General features: G+C 37.2%; 1 protein-coding gene, 1 non-coding gene and 1 pseudogene across 7 annotated transcripts in view; 1 reads left to right on the plus strand and 2 right to left on the minus strand.

Moving 5' to 3' along the window:
- Window positions 1-18789, minus strand: part of USP37 (ubiquitin specific peptidase 37) — a 94996-nt gene that overhangs the window by 22927 nt on the left and 53280 nt on the right. For 5 of the 6 annotated variants that reach the window (XM_012740235.3, XM_012740233.3, XM_012740232.3 and 2 more), the window contains exons 14-19: window positions 14394-14511; window positions 12645-12724; window positions 8636-8800; window positions 6173-6238; window positions 2511-2652; window positions 642-897 (exon numbers count right to left, since the gene is read on the minus strand). In XM_012740235.3, coding sequence (XP_012595689.1) covers window positions 642-897; window positions 2511-2652; window positions 6173-6238; window positions 8636-8800; window positions 12645-12724; window positions 14394-14511 — 827 coding nt within the window. The remainder of the gene's footprint in view (window positions 1-641; window positions 898-2510; window positions 2653-6172; window positions 6239-8635; window positions 8801-12644; window positions 12725-14393; window positions 14512-18789) is intronic. The other variant, XM_012740237.3, reaches the window with a different exon arrangement.
- LOC142872779 (uncharacterized) lies at window positions 6387-6502 on the plus strand (annotated as a pseudogene).
- Window positions 7912-8017, minus strand: LOC142872823 (U6 spliceosomal RNA). The gene has a single exon (XR_012920909.1). It is a non-coding gene; the product is annotated as a U6 spliceosomal RNA (small nuclear RNA).

The following is an 18789-nucleotide window of genomic DNA, read 5'->3' on the forward strand; positions in this document are numbered from 1 at the left end:
TTTTATATGTGTATAGCACTTTACATCATATGTATGATCATGTGTCACCTGATGATGGGGATAGGTTTTGAGAAATGCGTTATTAGGCGATTTCATTGTGTGAACATCATAGAGTACACTTCTACAAACCTAGATACTATAGCTTACTGTGCACCCCCGCTATATGGTATCATTTACCGCTCCTAGGCTGTAAACCTGTATTGTAGGCAATTGTAACACGATGGTAAGTAGTTGTATATCTAAACATAGAAAAGGTAATGCATTGTGCAGAGGATGGAGAACATGAATTATTTACTAAAACCTGATAAAATTTCAGATATAGAAAAATAATGAATTATATGAATTTCTAAGATAACAGTGGTGAGAAAAGTATCCCAAAACTGACAAAAACATTAAATGTACATAAGAATGCTAACTTTACTCCTGATGTACATCTCAAGGGAAATGGTATACTTTACCAAGCATCTGTATACTAGTCACAATATTTACTTCTCATTTTTTAAATCTTTTTATAATAAAGCATAAAATATTGTCAGCTGTTATATCGATTCACTTCACCTCCCATTATTTAGAAGCCAACGGTCACTATAAGGTTTTGGAACAGCTATGTTTTAACAGATGTTTATCTTCATTAAGCCTACCTGGCTCTGTGACTGTTTTGGGCTTCTCAGATTCCATAGTGTCTGGATTTTCAGGCATTTCTTGAATATCATCTTCTGCAAATCCGGTATCTGGGCTGCTGGTTGGTTTTTCATCATCTTCATGACTCAGAGATGGTGAAGTTTCTGTCTTACTTATCTCTAAGACAGCTGCTAGAAGCTCTTCTTCACTCATTCTGTCAAATCCTGAGTTTTCCAATTCAGACTTATCAGGCTCTATTCGGCATAATTTTGAATCCTGAAGAAGAGAGTTACCTTTTAGAGGAAACTGGAATACCAACAAACATAGCAATCTTTTTTCTTTTTTTTTTTTTTTGAGACAGAGTCTCGCTTTGTTGCCCAGGCTAGAGTGAGTGCTGTGGCGTCAGCCTAGCTCACAGCAACCTCAAACTCCTGGACTCAAGCAATCCTGCTGCCTCAGCCTCCCAAGTAGCTGGGACTACAGGCACGCGCCACCATGCCAGGCTAATTTTTTCTATGTATATTAGTTGTCCAATTAATTTCTTCCTATTTATAGTAGAGACGGGGTCTCGCTCTACTATACAGGTATGAACCACTGCATCCAGCCAAACATAGCAAGCTTAATTAGAAACCTAAAGTGACGACTTCATTTTATTTCTAAAAAGTTTCCTGACCAACCTTAGCAAGAGCAAGACCCTGTTTCTATTAAAAATAGAAAAATTAGCCAGGCGTCCAGGCATAGTGGCATGTGTTATAGTCCTGGCTACTCAGGAGGCTGAGGCAGAAGGATTGCTTGAGATCAGAGTCTGAGCTATGATGACACCACTGCACTCTACTCGGTGTGACAGAGCAAGACTCTGTCACAAAAAAAAAGTGCGAATTTTGTAAAAATTTGCAAACCACATAAAAATAATAAAATAAATTCACTCAAAATAGATTACTGGTGGCTTATGCCTATAAATCTAGCACTCTGGGAGGCCGAGGCGGGTAGATTGCTCAAGGTCAGGAGTTCAAAACCAGCCTGAGCAAGAGCGAGACCCCGTCTCTACTAAAAAAATAATAAGAAATTAATTGGCTAACTAAAAATATATAGAAAAAATTAGCCGGGCATGGTGGCGCATGCCTATAGTCCCAGCTACTCGGGAGGCTGAGGCAGGATTGCTTGAGCCCAGGAGTTTGAGGTTGCTGTGAGTTAGGCTGATGCCATGGCACTCTAGCCCAGCCAACAGAGCGAGACTCTGTCTCAAAAAAAAAAAGTAAAATAATTAAAAAAAATAAAATAAAAACAAATGAGAAAAATAAAAACTACATCAAGTTTATAAAAATATTCAGAAATTATTTTCTGAATAAATTCCATTTCTGGGATAATTTCTAACTTTCTTTCATTTCTCATTCAAGGTGAGCAAACACAAATTACCTTTAGCTTTAAAGTGAGAAAGGAAACAACTCACAACAAAAAATAACCACTAAAATAATTCTATTATTTAACAAAAAGGAAGTTTAAATAAAACACAATAGCATAAGACGATGCAAACACCTAGAAGAGCTTAGATCTTCAAAGTATTAACTCTCAGTAAATGTCAAGATAGAAAATGATATAGAAGTATCTTGATATACCAGTATTTATACATTCATAATTTAAACAGGTAGATTACTTAGTTGCTCTGTTGATATAAACTTTTCTTTCTTAAAAGTCTTGATCCATCAGTAAACAGATTGGTTTTTGTAGTTAAAGTATCTCTTTAAAATTAGTGTTTGAACAAAGCCATGGAGTTTATGATTTATCTTGTATCTTTAGGAAGTTTGATGATCATGGTTATAAAAGGCATTTGTTTGGACAATAAGAGCTACACAAATCTTTGTCAGATGTTTTGATGAAAAATTACTTACTTTTTCCAGGACTTCCTGCTGTTGTTCATTGCATGACATGTCACAAAGTCTCTGGCTGAGGGCCACAGAGCGTTTCAGCTCATCCTCACTGTCTGAATCAAGGCATAAAGCCAAGGAGCTCTTAGATTTGAAGGTAAATTTCCTGTAAATTAAGAAAAAAACCCATATAAGTCTGATAAACATTTGTCTTTGTTATTCTTTTGATGTATAAATACCAAAACGAAACGCTTTTCCATTATGAAAAATTATTTCACAGAGAAAAAAGATATATCAAAAGAGGTATATTTAAGTATTACCTCTGCCCCACTCCAAAAGAGCCTGCTTTGAAATCTGGACAACTCCTATGCTATTATATACCATCAGTAAACCAATCCCTTTGTGCCTTTTTTCTTTTAAATGATCAACCCCCTTGAAGTTTGCTTTTTTTTTTTTTTTTGAGACAGTCTTACTTTGTTTCCCCGGCTAGAGTGCCATGGTGTCAGCCTAGCTCACAGCAACTTCAAACTCCTGGGATCAAGCAATCCTTCTGCCTCAGCCTCCCAAGTAGCTGGGACTATAGGCATACACCACCATGTCCAGCTAATTTTTTCTATATATTTTTAGTTGTCCAGCTAATTTCATTCTATTTTTTATTTATTTATTTTTTTTTTGAGACAGAGTCTCACTTTGTTGCCCAGGCTAGAGTGAGTGCCGTGGCATCAGCCTAGCTCACAGCAACCTCAAACTCCTGGCTATAAGCGATCCTCCTGCCTCAGCCTCCTGAGTAGCTGGGACTACAGGCATGCGCCACCATGGCCGGCTAATTTTTTCTATATATATATTAGTTGTCCAATTAATTTCTTTCTATTTATAGTAGAGACGGGTCTTGCTCTTGCTCAGGCTGGTTTCGAACTCCTGACCTCGAGCAATCTGCCCGCCTCAGCCTCGCAGAGTGCTAAGATTACAGGCGTGAGCCACCATGCCCAGGCGAAGTTTGCTTTTTGTCTTTATAAAGTCAGTCTCTACTGAATTCATGCAAGCATGGCAATAAATAGATGTTTCTGACAACAAAGTGCATGAGGACAAGTTTTGATCTTTTAAATTATGATCCATGCACTTTTAAGATAACAATGACATTCCACTTATCCACTTATCTGTAGGTCAGACTTCTGATAACCTCTACCTTCCAGAACACAAGGATTCCAAAGTAAGAAAAAAGGCTTCTGAGGAAGGCCATTCCAAAGCCCCTGCACTTAGAGGGACCCTTCCTTTCCCAGGAAATGATGTATAAAATAGTGTAGCAAGTTCATTAAGAAATGAGAGCTAAGAAATGAAAGAGAATACCACAAAAAGGGCAAAAAAGAACTATAAAGTTTTTAATGTAAAATAAGTAAATTGTCTTGTAATAATTAAGAGCCTTTCAGGGCAGTATCATTTTATTATTATTGTTATTATTTTTTTTTGAGATAGAGTCTCACTTTGTTGCCCAGGCTAGAATGAGTGCTGTGGCATCAGTCTAGCTCACAGCAACCTCAAACTCCTGGGCTCAAGCAATCCTGCTGCCTCAGCCTCCCAAGTAGCTGGGACTACAGGCATGTGCCACCATGCCTGGCTAATTTTTTCTATATACATTAGTTAGCCAATTAATTTCTTTCTATTTATAGTACAGACGGGTCTTGCTCTTGCTCAGGCTGGTTTTGAACTCCTGACCTTGAGCAATCTGCCTGCCTCGGCCTCCCAGAGTGCTAGGATTACAGGCGTGAGCCACCGTCCCGGCCGGCAGTATCATTTTAAAACACAGTGATACTTATATAATGTTGTTAATTCTTGGTCATTAAGATATACTTAAATTATCTTCAGTGTGTTTTATTTAAGAATAACCAATAATATAACATATTTTAGAAAAATTTTCATCCAAAATGATTGATACTAGAGATAAATAAGGTGTTACTGTGTTTGTATTCTAGGTGAGCTGAAAATAAAGGAAAAAGTGGTAACAAAGAACAAGTACTTCCTTTGATGGAGGGTAACATAAATTCATATGTTATACTAAAAAAAAGTAAAATGAAAATTGGAAAAACGTCATTAACCTAAATGTAAAAACTAAATAAACATATAGAATTAATGGCACCAAGAAATAAGAGACCACAATGGAAATCAGGAGGATTGTGTAGCAATGTAGATCAAAGAAAAGAGGCAAGTGGTCAGTGATAAGCCCAAGCAAAGCCTATGGCTGAGAGCAACTAGGATATCACTGCACTCCAGCCTAAACACTTGAATAGCCTCCCATTGTATGTTCAAAACGGTTTTTAGTATAACTTAGAAGTAGCCAATTAGCCATGTTAATTCCTCATTTCTGATTTCATGCTCACCAAGCAAACTTGAACATATTAATTTGTTTATCCAGGTAAATACTTTGCTGAAGGAGGGTGACACCTGGTGCTACTATCATACCAGTGTCAAATGTAACAAAAGGTCATTGTAGAAGAACCAATGGTATTCTGGTTCGTAACTCGGCCTCTTTTAAGTTTGATCCACATGACAGGTCTTCTAAGGCCTAATCATCCTTTATTGTTTAATTTTCAAATTCTCATACCAGTAGACCCTGGAGAACAGATGACTATGTCAAGGTACAATGATGCCCAATGAAACCGTCCCTCTCTTGTAATTATAGTGATATGGTACATAAAGAGTGCATTTCATTAATAATTACTATATTTACAGAAGGCAGCTTGCCTGTAGCAATGAAAAATATTCATCCTGTAAATGCATCACTTGCTCACTTTCTAAGCAGCCAAGTGGTACTGCTCATTTGTATCTTGAGAACGGGCAAGAGTATTCATATCGGTACCATTTCACATTTCTAGTCATGTTAGTCATCTGGTTTTAATTGCACTGAAAAATAATTAACAGGAGGAAAAGAAAATAGCAGTTCCCAAATGTCATTTTATGGTTATATAAGCCCCCCAAAAGTTCTTAAACAACAAAAGTGTCTCTTCTCTAAAAGCACTTTGGGCCATTAAATTTTTAGAAAAATGAATTTCAAAGTCAAATGAAAACAAATCAATTGGAATTGTCAAATTAGGAACTACTCTAGTAAAATCTTAAAAGAGATATATTTTTTAAAAAAGAATTTGCTTCCCTCCTTGGATAAACTTTTGTTCTGAAGAAAAAACATAAGGCATTTGTAGAATAGCTGCATTGCAATGCCTGTTTGTCTTGTCTCCTTTCAGAATATCTCCTATTCAGTGTTGAAGACAAGAAATCCCAGACTGGCTAACAAGAGGTAAAAAGATGCTTTGGCATCCCATGCCTATCTTTGAGGAAGGATGCCTCAGACTAACTGGGGTTATTTTATCCCTTTGATCCCTAGAATCCCTTGTCATCAGTCAATTTTTAGAGTTTTAGGGTGAAAATATTATATTTTAACAAGTAAGTTTTAAGAAAACAATTTAAGACAAAACAATAGAAAATCAGTTAAACTCATGTCACTATTTAAAAATTTGTTACACCTTTGGCTATACTCTTAATCAGATTCAGTAAAATCCAAGTATGGGTAATACAGAGCAATTATCATGCAAAAGGAGAAACTATAAAGAAAAAGGAAGGGGGCAATCTTGGAGATTTAGGGTAAGCCAAATCCTTAAAAATACAGATTTTGGGTACAAAGAAATGTAACTCACTTTGAAGGTGTAGAAGGACTGGTGATGCAGGAATTCACCATTTGAGAGGCTTTCAATGGTCTAGAACTATCAGAAAATTAGAAAATATATAATGTATACAAATGCATTATTAAAGATGTTATCTAATATTTAACTTACATAATATTTTGTACTATAATCCCTTATATGTCCTCTTGAAAAAACAAACAATTCTAACATTTTTTAAATTACTAGCAATCGTTCTCAGCCCTTTGGGCTAAGATCAAGTGTAGTATCTGTTCTTATCAGTTTAAATTACTAGTAATAGAGGCCAATGAGAAAATGAAATATCATTTCTAGGCTTTACTTGATCCACAATCTAAACAGCATTAGAAATTAAGTCAAGGGGGTAATGCATATGAAAAGAACAACTTTGGGAAAAGTATCTTGTTTTACTTTTTATTTTATTTTTTGTTATTTTGTTGTGTTTTTTTTTTTTTAAACAGAGTCTTACTCTGTTGCCTGGGTTAGACTGCCATGGCATCAGCCTAGCTCACAGCAACCTCAAACTCCTGGGCTCAAGCAATCCTTCTGCCTCAGCCTACCAAACAGTTGGTACCATAGGTGCTCACCACCATGCCCAGCTAATTTTTTCTATTTTTAGTAGAGGCAGGTCTCACTCTTGCTTAGGCTGGTCTTGAACTCCCGACCTCAAGCAATCCTCTTGCCTCGGCTTCCCAGGGTGCTAAGATCACAGGCATGAGTCACCTCGCCCGGCCAAAAAGTACCTTGTTTTAAAATATTCTTACTTTTAGCAATAAATAATAATAGCTCTCATTTATTGAGGACTTATTAGACATCAGGTACTGTAAGAACTCTACGTATTAGCTCATTTAATGTTCACAACTTCCCTATTACCTGCCCTACAGACAAATCAAGAAATTTGTCCAAGGTCTTAAAGCTATTAAACTGTAGCATCAGATAACCTGGTTTAAGGTCTGTAATCTTAAAGATCCTATACCCATGGTATCATATAGTACTACTGGAGAAAGAGTAATAGCTCTACCAGCAGAGGGCAGTTTGCACCAAGCAAAAACATTTATTTCAAAGAAAAGCTATAGTAAGAAAAAAAACAGAAACACTAAAACTCTCTGGGCACATGCTTTTTTTAGTAGACTCTTGAGGACTTTAATGTAAAGTTATATGATGTAGTATATATTTCAATTATAAATCCAAAGGACATTTTATAAAACTGCATCAAATCATGTTGGCAAATGTTCATTCACTTTCTGAAATGTCTATTATTTCATTTTACCTAAGAGATATGGCTCTTTTGGTTACTAACTATATGCATGACCTTAGGAAAATCATTTAATTTCCTCATATCTCTTCTGTAAAATTAAGGATTTGGACAAAATAACTAAAATCTCTTTTACCTCTAAAATTCTAGAACTTTATGACTCTACCAAACCAGTGTTCAAGTACAGTAAATAATGACTCAGTATATAATATGGCTCCAAAGTAATCCAAGTATGCAGAAAAAAGAGAAATATTCAAAAAAGTTCTAAGGTTTTCCCAGCATACATGATGAAGCAAAACCTATAGAAAAGGTAACTTGTTCTTGAAAAATTTATTGGAATGATTTAAGTTCTGCACATTGATGCTACGATACTTATGAAGGTATAATCTATTTTTGGGGATCCAGCAAAACATTCAGTATACTGTTTCTCAAATCTTCATGTCCTAAATAGTAAGCTGAGACATTTTTCCTTTTTTTTTTTTTAAATATGGAAAGCTTCATGAATTTATGTGTCATCCTGTGCAGGGGCCATGCTAAACTTCTCTGTATCATTCCAATTTTAGTATATGTGCTGCCAAAGTGAGCACCATTTATTCAAAATAGATTCCCACACCCTATCAGAGATCTACTGAAACAGAATCTCTAGGGCAGGGGTCCTCAAACTTTTTAAACAGGGGGCCAGTTCACTGTCCCTCAGACTGTTGGAGGGCCGGACTATAGTTTAACAAAAACTATGAACAAATTCCTATGCACACTGTACATATCTTATTTTGAAGTAAAAAAACAAACGGGCAAAAACATCGCATGTGGCCCATGGGCCGTAGTTTGAGGATGCCTGCTCTAGGGAAAAACATAGAAATCAGTATTTTTAGTGTCCAGGTGACTCTCATGATCACCCAAATTTGATTTATATTCCCAAAGTGTATCAAACTATCTTCTAGTGGTCTAAAAGAGTAAGAGCACTTTCTAAAAAAGCACCTCGTTATGAAAGGCAGCTAATGAACTTGGAAGAATTTTGTTTAAGCCCTTTCTTCAATTACTTCAATCAGGCAGTAATTTAACACTAAATTCCAAAGTAAAGCAAAATTAAAATCTGATGTGATTCTACCTGGGAGTATTACCTAGTTTATTTAGTCTTTTGATTGGATACTAAAGTCTTTCTACTTCAAAAGGGAATGAAAAGACATTCTCTCTTATGGACTTACATTGCCATATGTGCATTCCAACCGAGGGTAAAAGGTGGTTTTGTATTTTCAGTGCAATGAGATGATAGGGTCAGGTATCTTGGAATGATGACTTGCTGCCCAATCTTGTTGTTAAGTGAGAGAGCCACATTAAAGCTATATCGTTTCAAATGAAGAATGAGGACCCTGAAAAACAGGAGATGATGACCTTACTAATTCATATATAATAGAGATAGCTCTCTCATTCACTAAAAGAAATCACTCTAATTAACAATGTTAGACAACTTTTGATTTAAAAAATACATTTGGCTGACTAGATAATCAAAGAGCATTGACTGAATATCTGCCGTGTGCCAAGGCATTGGGCTAGGTACTAAGCATACAAATAAAAACAAAACAGGGACACTGGTGGATTAATGTGGTTTGGGTAAAGTACTTATGATTTTCCCAGGAAAAAACACCAATAAATGAAACACAGCAAACAAGAATACTAAATTTTTTTTTTTTTTTTTTTTTGAGGGAGGGAGGGAGGGAGGGAGGGAGGGAGGGAGGGAGGGAGGGAGGGAGGGAAGAAGAATACTAAATTTTTAAATTTATTATTGATATTGGGTTAAATCCTTAAATATTTAATACTTTACTGTTACAAAATCTAAAAACAAATATGCTTGGGGGACAGAGTGGCTCGTGCCTGTAATCCTACCACTTTGGGAGGCTGAAGTGGGAGGACTGCTTGAGGCTAAGAGTTCAGAGACCAGCCTGAGCAACATCTTGAGATCCTCTACAAAAAACATAAAAATTAGCTGGGCATGGTGGTGTGTGCTTATAGTCCCAGATACTCGGGAGACTGAGGCAAGAGGATAACTTGAGCCCAGGAGTTTGAGGATGCAGTGAGCTGTGATGACTTCACTGCACTTTAGCCTGGGCAACAGAGCGAGACCCTGTCTCAAAAAAAGCAAAAACAAAACAAAAAGAAAGAAATAGGTGTTACATAACCACTAATGGTAAAACAATGTCCATTAAATAAAAATGTGACAGCCCTTATGTTCTATGGTAAACATTAATTATTTCAAGATGATTTCTGATGAAAATTATTCTTTTGGCCAGGCACGGTGGCTCACACCTGTAATCCTAGCACTCTGGGAGGCCGAGGCGGGCGGACTGCTCGAGGTCAGGAGTTCTAAACCAGCCTGAGCAAGAACAAGACCCTGTCTCTACTATAAATAGAAAGAAATTAATTGGCCAACTAATATATATAGAAAAAATGAGCCAGACATGGTGGTGCATGCCTGTAGCCCCAGCTACCTGAGGCTGAGGCAGCAGGATTGCTTGAGCCCAGGAGTTTGAGGTTGCTGTGAGCTAGGCTGACGCCACGGTATTCACTCCAGCCTGGGCAACAAAGCGAGACTCTGTCTCAAAAAAAAAATAAAATTTATTCTTTTATTTCAGAAGTACTTTCTCTAAGAAAGGTAAGAAAGAAATAGAAAAATTTTCCCAACCTAGAAAAAAGTTGTACAGAAATTTGCATGCCAACTCTGGTTTGTGGGTATAAAAAGGCTTTTAGCTCTTTAGAAAGCAGTGAATTCTTTTTGGTTACTATTATGGTAACCTTTTTGCTTCTCTTACAGAACATAACCTCCACCTGATGGATTAAATATATTTCTAAGCCCACAAGAACACTTTAAAAATTGAATTTCAAAAATTTTATGGGAATAAACTTCAGGTCTAGCTATAAAAAAGTCTTATCTATGAAAAACTGTTTCCTTTCTTACCATATACATATTCATCACAGAAGCCACAAACTCAAAAATTTGCAAACTGAAGTTACTGATTGTACTTCTCTTTAAAAAAGCATGCTAGAATTCATGACCTTTAAATTCATAACTTAAGAGAACACAAGGACCCAACAGATATGAAGTGACTAAAAACTATCAAAAATCAAATATTTTAAATAAAACTTCAAATAACCCTAAATCAAAATTAAAGGTAATATGAAACAGGAAGATGATAGTCAAAATCATTGATTTTCAAAGATAAGGACAACTAAAAGTGAATAAATTTGACAAAGATATCAGACCCTCCCCAAGAATAAAAGTAGAGTGGCTTTGAATATTAAAATGAACAAAAATACAACAAGACTAATCATTAGGATTTAAGACACAGAGGCTTCTATTTTCATGTAAGTTTAAGAATAAACTATTGTCTCCCAGTGACAGACTAAAAAAAAAAAAAAAAAAAAAAAAAAGAATAAACTAACCTTTCTACCAGAAAAAAAATACATGGAGAAAAATTCCTCTCAGTGTTTTTTTCCCCCCACTTGAAAGACCAAACAGCTAGAGAATGGGAAAGGGAAGAGATATCCAGCTTGCAAGGTCAAACTAGTTTTTTTTAAATTGTACACTGGTTTCCTTAGTTAGTGACAGCTGGTAATAACTAATCTTTTGCCTTAAGCTTTCTTCCTCCTACCTCAAAACATTCAAAAATAGGAAAAAATAAAGTTTCTTAAGTAAAAAGTATACGGTCAATATAATAATACTGTTGTGATTGATAAAGTTATTTCTTTAAAATCAACTCATTTTCTAGAAAGGAGTAGATTATAGAATGTAAAAAAACTAGTCTCTTAGGGGCAAGATTCCAGAAATTCTACACTTGCTAATAGAACACTGAAGGTAAGAAAAGTAAAGCACTCTACAGGCAAAGTGCCACATAAATATTTAATGTTAATAATACCCTTGCTTGTGTTTGAGATTGATTTTGGACAGAACTAAAAAAGCTGTCCTGTAACCACATCATTATTTTTTGTAACTAGCTTTGTTTCATGTTTGTTTATACAGAGCTAATACAAGTTAATTTCATTCCTAAGTCAGAAAATTTACCTTATGATTACAGAAAACTTACTATTATAAGAGCATCTGAAAAAAAGAAATGCACAAACTGCAAAAATTTACTCTTATTTTATTTTCATACAAATGTCTATTTGTCTATAGCAGATTTTTACTAAAGGTTTAGAGGGAGAAGACAGCACAACACAGCATAACATATTAAAACTGAATGTTGGCCGGGCGCAGTGGCTAGTGGCTCACTCCTGTAATCCTAGCACTCTGGGAGGCCGAGGTGGGTGGATCGCTCAAGGCCAGAAGTTCAAAACTAGCCTGAGCAAAAGCGAGACCCCGTCTCTACTAAAAATAGAAAGAAATTAATTGGCCAACTAAAAATACATAGAAAAAAAGTTAGCTGGGCATGGTGGTGCATGCCTGTAGTCCCAGCTACTTGGGAGGCTGAGGCAGGAGGATTGCTTGAGCCCAGGAGTTTGAAGTTGCTGTGAGCTAGGCTGATGCCACAGCACTCTAGCCCGGGCAACAGAGTGAGACTCTGTCTCAAAACAAGCAAACAAAAAAACCTGAATGTTACATATTACTGAATTTAAAAATGTACTAGCTAAAGCCGGGCGCGGTGGCTCACGCCTGTAATCCTAGCACTCTGGGAGGCTGAGGCGGGCGGATTGCTCGAGGTCAGGAGTTTGAAACCAGCCTGAGCAAGAGCGAGACCCCGTCTCTACTATAAATAGAAAGAAATTAATTGGCCAACTAATATATATATAAAATTAGCCGGGCATGGTGGCGCATGCCTGTAGTCCCAGCTACTCGGGAGGCTGAGGCAGCAGGATTGCTTGAGCCCAGGAGTTTGAGGTTGCTGTGAGCTAGGCTGACGCCACGGCACTCACTCTAGCCTGGGCAACAAGTGAGACTCTGTCTCAAAAAAAAAAAAAAAAAAAAAATGTACTAGCTAGTCCCTATCATTATTCCAAAGTCTCTCAGCTGCATCTTCTTCTTGCCACCTTCTCAGGACTCTTAAAATTCTTTTTCTCTTCAACATTCCAAACCCATTTCCTTTATGGAAGAGTATTCTAGCTCTCTACCCTTTATACTCTTCACATTTCAGCTTTGGTGATCTCCTTTACTAATCCATTCTGGCAAACTTTACTGACTCTGTAATATTTGTATGTACTTGTTTGAAGAGCAATTAAATTTACCTGGGAAGCCTATTAAATTTGTGCCTGACAAGAGCACACTTCCCACCACACTTCTCACAGGAATACTCAAGTTCTTCTGCCTATCAAAAGATAAGAGGAAAACATAAAGAAGCATGAAGTTGAACTGAATCAGCATTAAATGCAAATAATCTTTTCTAGTTTTATTAGTTTGGTGGAATGAACCAGTTTAAACTTTGTATCTAGAACCATAAGCCTTACCAAATTAAGACCTAATCTTCAAAGTATACTTATCTTATAATCTTGAAAGTATACTTATCTTATAATATTATGCCCTGATTCAGAATTCCTAATTTTCCTTTTTACCAAGGAAATACCTAAATTATGATAGTAATTGGACCCTAAAGTAGCAGATTCCCAATCTTTTCCCCATGGATACATGTGAACTGATGCCAGGAGTACATCCAGGTTTTAACATTTGGTCACAGCAGAGATAAGATCACCTTCAGGTTAGGTGGAGTTCCTGGTCTGTTAGGTGTAACGCTACCCCTTTTTTATAATGGAACTCAATCTTTCGGTGATAGCCCACTAAGAACAAATGCTCTAAAAGGACCAAAGTTTGGGGTGGATGTTATTACCTGGAGAAACTGAAAGAAGAAATCCTTAAAAAATGGGGGTCAAGGTGTATAAGACAGGCCGGGTGTGGTGGTTCACACCTGTAATCCTAGCACTCTGGGAGGCCGAGGCGGGCGGATTGCTTGAGGTCAGGAGTTCAAAACCAGCCTGAGCAAGAGTGAGACCTGTCTCTACTATAAATAGAAAGAAATTAATGGCCAGCTAAAAATATATATAGAAAAAAAACTAGCCGGGCATGGTGGCACATGCCTGTAGTCCCAGCTACTCAGGAGGCTGAGGCAGCAGGATTGCTTGAGCCCAGGAATTTGAGGTTGCTGCGAGCTAGGCTGATGCCATGGCACTCACTCTAGCCTGGGCAACAGGATGAGACTTTGTCTCAAAAAAAAAAAAAAAAGAAAAGAAAAATGTATAAGACAATCTTCAAAGTCTATGATAATGGGAATACCAAAAAAAAAAAAAGACTAAAATAAAAAGAAAAGTAGAATATTCATCATCAGATGGAGCTGAATGTGTATCATTCAAAGAACAGATTGTTTTTTTAAACCTTAGGAAGACAACCCTGCCAATTTGCTATAAACAAGGACCACTACGATACAGATGAAAGGGGATCCTGGCAAATTTCCACCAGTTATAAGGACTGCTATACCAGAGGTCTAATCATGTCCCAGAAACTTTCTCAATATCTGTAACAGTATATTATGGACACAAATATTTATCTATAGCTTTGGATAAACATGATTCTTCCTTTCTGTTTCTAACAGGTATATACAACCTAAGGAAACGCAGAGTATTTTTTCATACCTCAGATCTTAGTATACCAACTTACATGGTATCCACAGTTTTAATTCACATTACTAAATTGTAGCATACGTAACTTCAAATACTTTAAATTAATATTTGTTTACAAATAACAAACTGTTTCTAAGGTTCTCTAAAAAATACCTGCTATTGAGTAAAATAATCTGAGCAATCAGTTTTTCAATGAGTTACAATTAGATTTACCAAGCTTTTAAAAAATATTATTTATAAATACTTCTCATTTGTTATCCCCACAAATAATTTTGTTGAATTTGTGCCTTAAAGAAACCAATTTCAAATACATTATCTATGATACATAAAATTTAGATATATGAAAATACCAAAGATATTACTTACCCTAAAGAAAAGATCAAGAGAATCTTGAATTGAACGAGGAGGGAGTGGCTTTTTCCTACGAGGAAGGTCAATAGAAAGGTCATTAAACTGTTCTCTTTTGGGAATAATCTCTCCACATCTGTAAGAATAAAAGGAGGCAGATGTAACCATTTACAGACATACAAACATACTTGAGAAACACTGTTCTTCCATAGAACTTATGGTACCGACATACTATGACTAGGCATAAGAACTACACATTTAAGACTTTTCTCATGCTTCCTTTAACTCTTATTAATACAGAAAAACTCAACTGCAAGTACTTTCTTAAAATGCTAAATCTTTAAATTTTACATTTGCAAAAAATCTTAAACTTAAAAAAATTAAAGTATAACATAAATTATAGAAAAGTGAACCAGTCACATTTGTATAGCTTGAGAAATTACCGGTTAACACATCCATGTAATCACCACTCAAATCAAAAAATAGAACACTATGAAGTCCCTAGAAGGCCCCCTCACATATCCCTTCCCAATTACTAACCTCATCCTTCTCCCAAAAGATAACTATGATTCTGACTTCCAACACTGTAGTTGAGTTTTGCCTGTTTTTGAACCTTATATAAATGGAATCACATAGCATGTTTTCTTTTAAATAACCTCCTTTTGTTCAACACGATTGTAAGATGCAACCTGCTAGACGTAAGATTATTCCACAGTTTCCAGTTTTTGGCTATATGAACAATGCTGCATTGAAAATTCTATGATCCACATGTATAGACACTTCTGTTAGGTAGTCAAACCATTTGGTTATTGAATATATTTTTATAGAATTTTAAAAAGTGGGGTCAGAGACCAAAACAACATGCTCAATTTACCTGGAAGCACATTTACTTCTTTTAAATAATTTTAGCTGACTGCTTTTCATTTTGTCTTATTAGCATTTTTAGTAATATTAAATTTTCCACCCCAGATCCCTACTGCCACAGTTGAAGACTGAAGAGCGTAAGAATGTATTTGTTCTTTATTCAACAAACATTATTGAGTACCTCTCTGATAGGCAAAATTCTAAGATGACCCTTGCCTTTGTACAATTCTGTTCCCTTTGAGTAGAACCTGTAACAACGATGAGCTATCACAACTATGATGATGATATTAATACTTTACCTGGAAAAAGGAATTTTACAGATATAATTTAAGGTTACTAATCTCAATTTTGAGTTAATCAAAAAGGGGATTATCAAGGTGAGTCAGATCCAATCACATGAGTCCTTTAAATCTAGGTCTAGAGGACAGAAACAGAAGAATTCTGGGACCAGATGTGAGAAAGATTCCTCCTCTTAGCCTGCAAAAAGAAAACAGCACTGACGTGAACTGTCTATGGAGGCCTTTGGCAAGGAAATACAGGCAGCCTTTTGTTTTTTTTTTTTTTTTTTTTTTTTTTTTAGACGTAACGTTTGTGGAGAACGGGCAGCCTTTTGGAAATGAGTGGTCCCACCTGACAGCTAGCAAGAAAATGGCCACCTCAATCCCACAACCACAAGAATCTGAATTCTGCCAACAACTTCAATGAGATAGAAGAGGATCCTGGGGTCCAGATGAGAACACAGGCAGTAATACCTTTATGTTAGCCTCGTGATACTCTAAGCAGAGAACTCAGCCACACCACATCCAGATTTTTGACTTATAAGCTATGTTATTTTAAGCTAGTAGGTTTGAAGCAATTTGTTACGCAGCTCTGAAAAACTAATACAGCCTCCTATGTATGAGAAAATGTTCTAGGCTTTGGCGTTATAGCAGTGAATAAACCAAGACAAAAATACCTCCCTTCATACGGTTTCCTTGTACTGGAGAACAAAGACAATGAATGAAACACATAAGTAAAACATATTAATAGTATATTAGATCTGCAGTCCCCAACCCCTGGGCTGTGTACCAGTACTGGTCTGTGGCCTGTTAGGGACTGGGCTGTAGAGCTCTGCTCCCTATCCAGTCCATGGAAAAACTGTCTTCCATGAAACTTAGGAACCAGGGGACTCTAGTGGTAGTGGTAGGGGCACACAGCAGGAGATGAGTGGCAGGTGAGTGAGCGAAACTTCATCTATACAACTGCTCCCCATTGCCTGCATAACCATCTGAGCTCCACTAAAATGGTCGGGGACCACTATGTTAGTGATTCATGCTGAGAGGGAAAAAGCACAGTAAGGAATAGAATAGTGAAGGATCAAAGTAGATAGATGGAATTCCAGATAGGGAGGCAAGAAAATGTGTCACTGAGCAAATGGCTCTTATGTAAAGACCTGGAGGAGTGACAGCACTAGCTATGTGAGAATATGGGGAAAGAATTCAAGATAGAGGAAGCAGTAAGTGCAAAGGCTGTAAAGCACCATGATCCTGGCATTTCTGAACAAAAGCAAGGAAGTTAATTGGTTGAAATGGAATAAGCAAGGGGAAGGAGTGACAGAAGACCAAGTCAGAGAAGTTAACTGGAAGTAGGAGGAATGCCCAGAGGCAGATTATATGAGGTTACACAGGTCATAGCTTTTTAATTTTATGAACAGAGGGCTGACATGAACTACCTTCCATTTTAAAAGTATCACTTTAGCTCATGTGTTTGAAATAGAATGCAGAGAGACATGGGTAGAAGCCTCCTATATGCCAGTATAAAAGATGCTGCAACAATTCAGGCAGGGGATGACAGTGGTTTGGACCAGGGTGGTGGCAGTTGAGGTGGTAAAAAGGTTAGATTCTGGATATATTTTGAAGATAGAGCTGAAAGGATTTGCTGACATATGAGAAGTAGGCTGAGAGAAAGAAATACACTACTATTTTTAGACTGATCATTTAAAGTATGGAAGTGGCATTACCAATAGGGAAGACTACAGCCAGATGGGACGGAGGATAAACATGCAAAATTACAATTCAAAGGATAAAGTGTGTGGAATCTTTGTTCAGACAAACTATTTCATATTTAGAGAACTGTCCTAAAGAAATTTACCAACAAAGCAATTAAGGCAAGGTCTTCAAGGGCGTAGGTATATTGCTGCTACCGTGGCCCCGCAGAACACTATCCCCCTGTGCCATTGCCTAGGTTGGCCACCTAGTGTGCCTATATTCCATGAGCCATGCCATTTACTGCAGTGGTAGACACACCTCAACTGCACACCCAATATCTGGGTGCTACACAATTAGAATGCCTAATGCTGTTGACACAGTACAGCAGCTACTGCTTTTGAGACAGCCTTTTGCCTTCCTGTGCTGCCTGAATGATCCCATTGCCAAATTCGCCAGACATGACTAAGGGAGATGGTGGGCTGTCAATAACCATTTCTAATACAGACTACTGAAATGTTGCTATCAAAACAAATCTGAGGCCAGGCACAGTGGCTCACGCCTGTAATCCTAGCACTTTGGGAGGCTGAGGCGGAGGAGTTTGAGACCAGCCTGAGCAAGAGTGAGACCCTGTCTCTACTAAAAATAGAAAGAAATTATTTGAATAGCTAAAAATATATAGAAAAAATTAGCTGGGTATGGTGGCGCATGTCTGTAGACCCAGCTACTCGGGAGGATCGCTTGAGCCCAGGAGTTTGACATTGTTGTGAGTTAGGCTGATGCCACGGCACTCTAGCCTGGGCAATAGAGTGAGACTCTGTCTCAAAAAAACACAAGAAAAAGAAAAAAAATATCTGAATGGTACCCCCACAATTCAATGAAATAATAACAATGGAAAAAATTTACTTCTTTTTCTGACTTGCACAAATTTTGTCTAGAAAGTACATTAGAAGGAACAGATAAATGGCTGTTTATCACATTATTAACTGCTGTTGGGCTTGCCAACTTTTATAAGGAGATAAATTATACTTGGAAGATTCAAATGTTTTTATAGATTGACTGGCCAGTGCAGGCATCAGAGCTGATTCCTCACACACTGAACCAGAAAATATCCAGTATGATGACCAATGTAGAAAGACACAGAGCTAAGACATGAAGGATAGCATGGAGAGGAAATAGTACACAGGTTCATACAGACTTGACTCAGTGATGATAACAAAAAGGATCATGCCATTTCTAGAGACAGCAATGACACAGACAACAGAATGGGATGGAGACCCAGGTGTGAGAGGTTTCAAGGCCAGGGATGCCAGTAATAAGATGACTATGGGGTAGAAAATGCTCTGGTTGAAGGATGGCACGATGAGCAAGGGAAACAGATTCCTTGGGGGAAAGCACTCTGTCCTTGAGCACAGAATAATTCTTGGATCTGGAAAGTAAGGCCATTTGATCCTCCCCCTGCCCTTAGAAAGGTCATCCCAGGCAACAGAGAGTCTATTAAAGAGAGAAAAAGAGAGAGAGAGACAGAGAAGGAGGGAGGGAGGGAGAAAACACGTACTTTAGGGCTGGGTGCAGTGGCTCACGCC

The sequence above is a fragment of the Microcebus murinus genome, chromosome 8, assembly GCF_040939455.1.
Source record: "Microcebus murinus isolate Inina chromosome 8, M.murinus_Inina_mat1.0, whole genome shotgun sequence".
Taxonomy (NCBI): Eukaryota; Metazoa; Chordata; class Mammalia; order Primates; family Cheirogaleidae; genus Microcebus; species Microcebus murinus.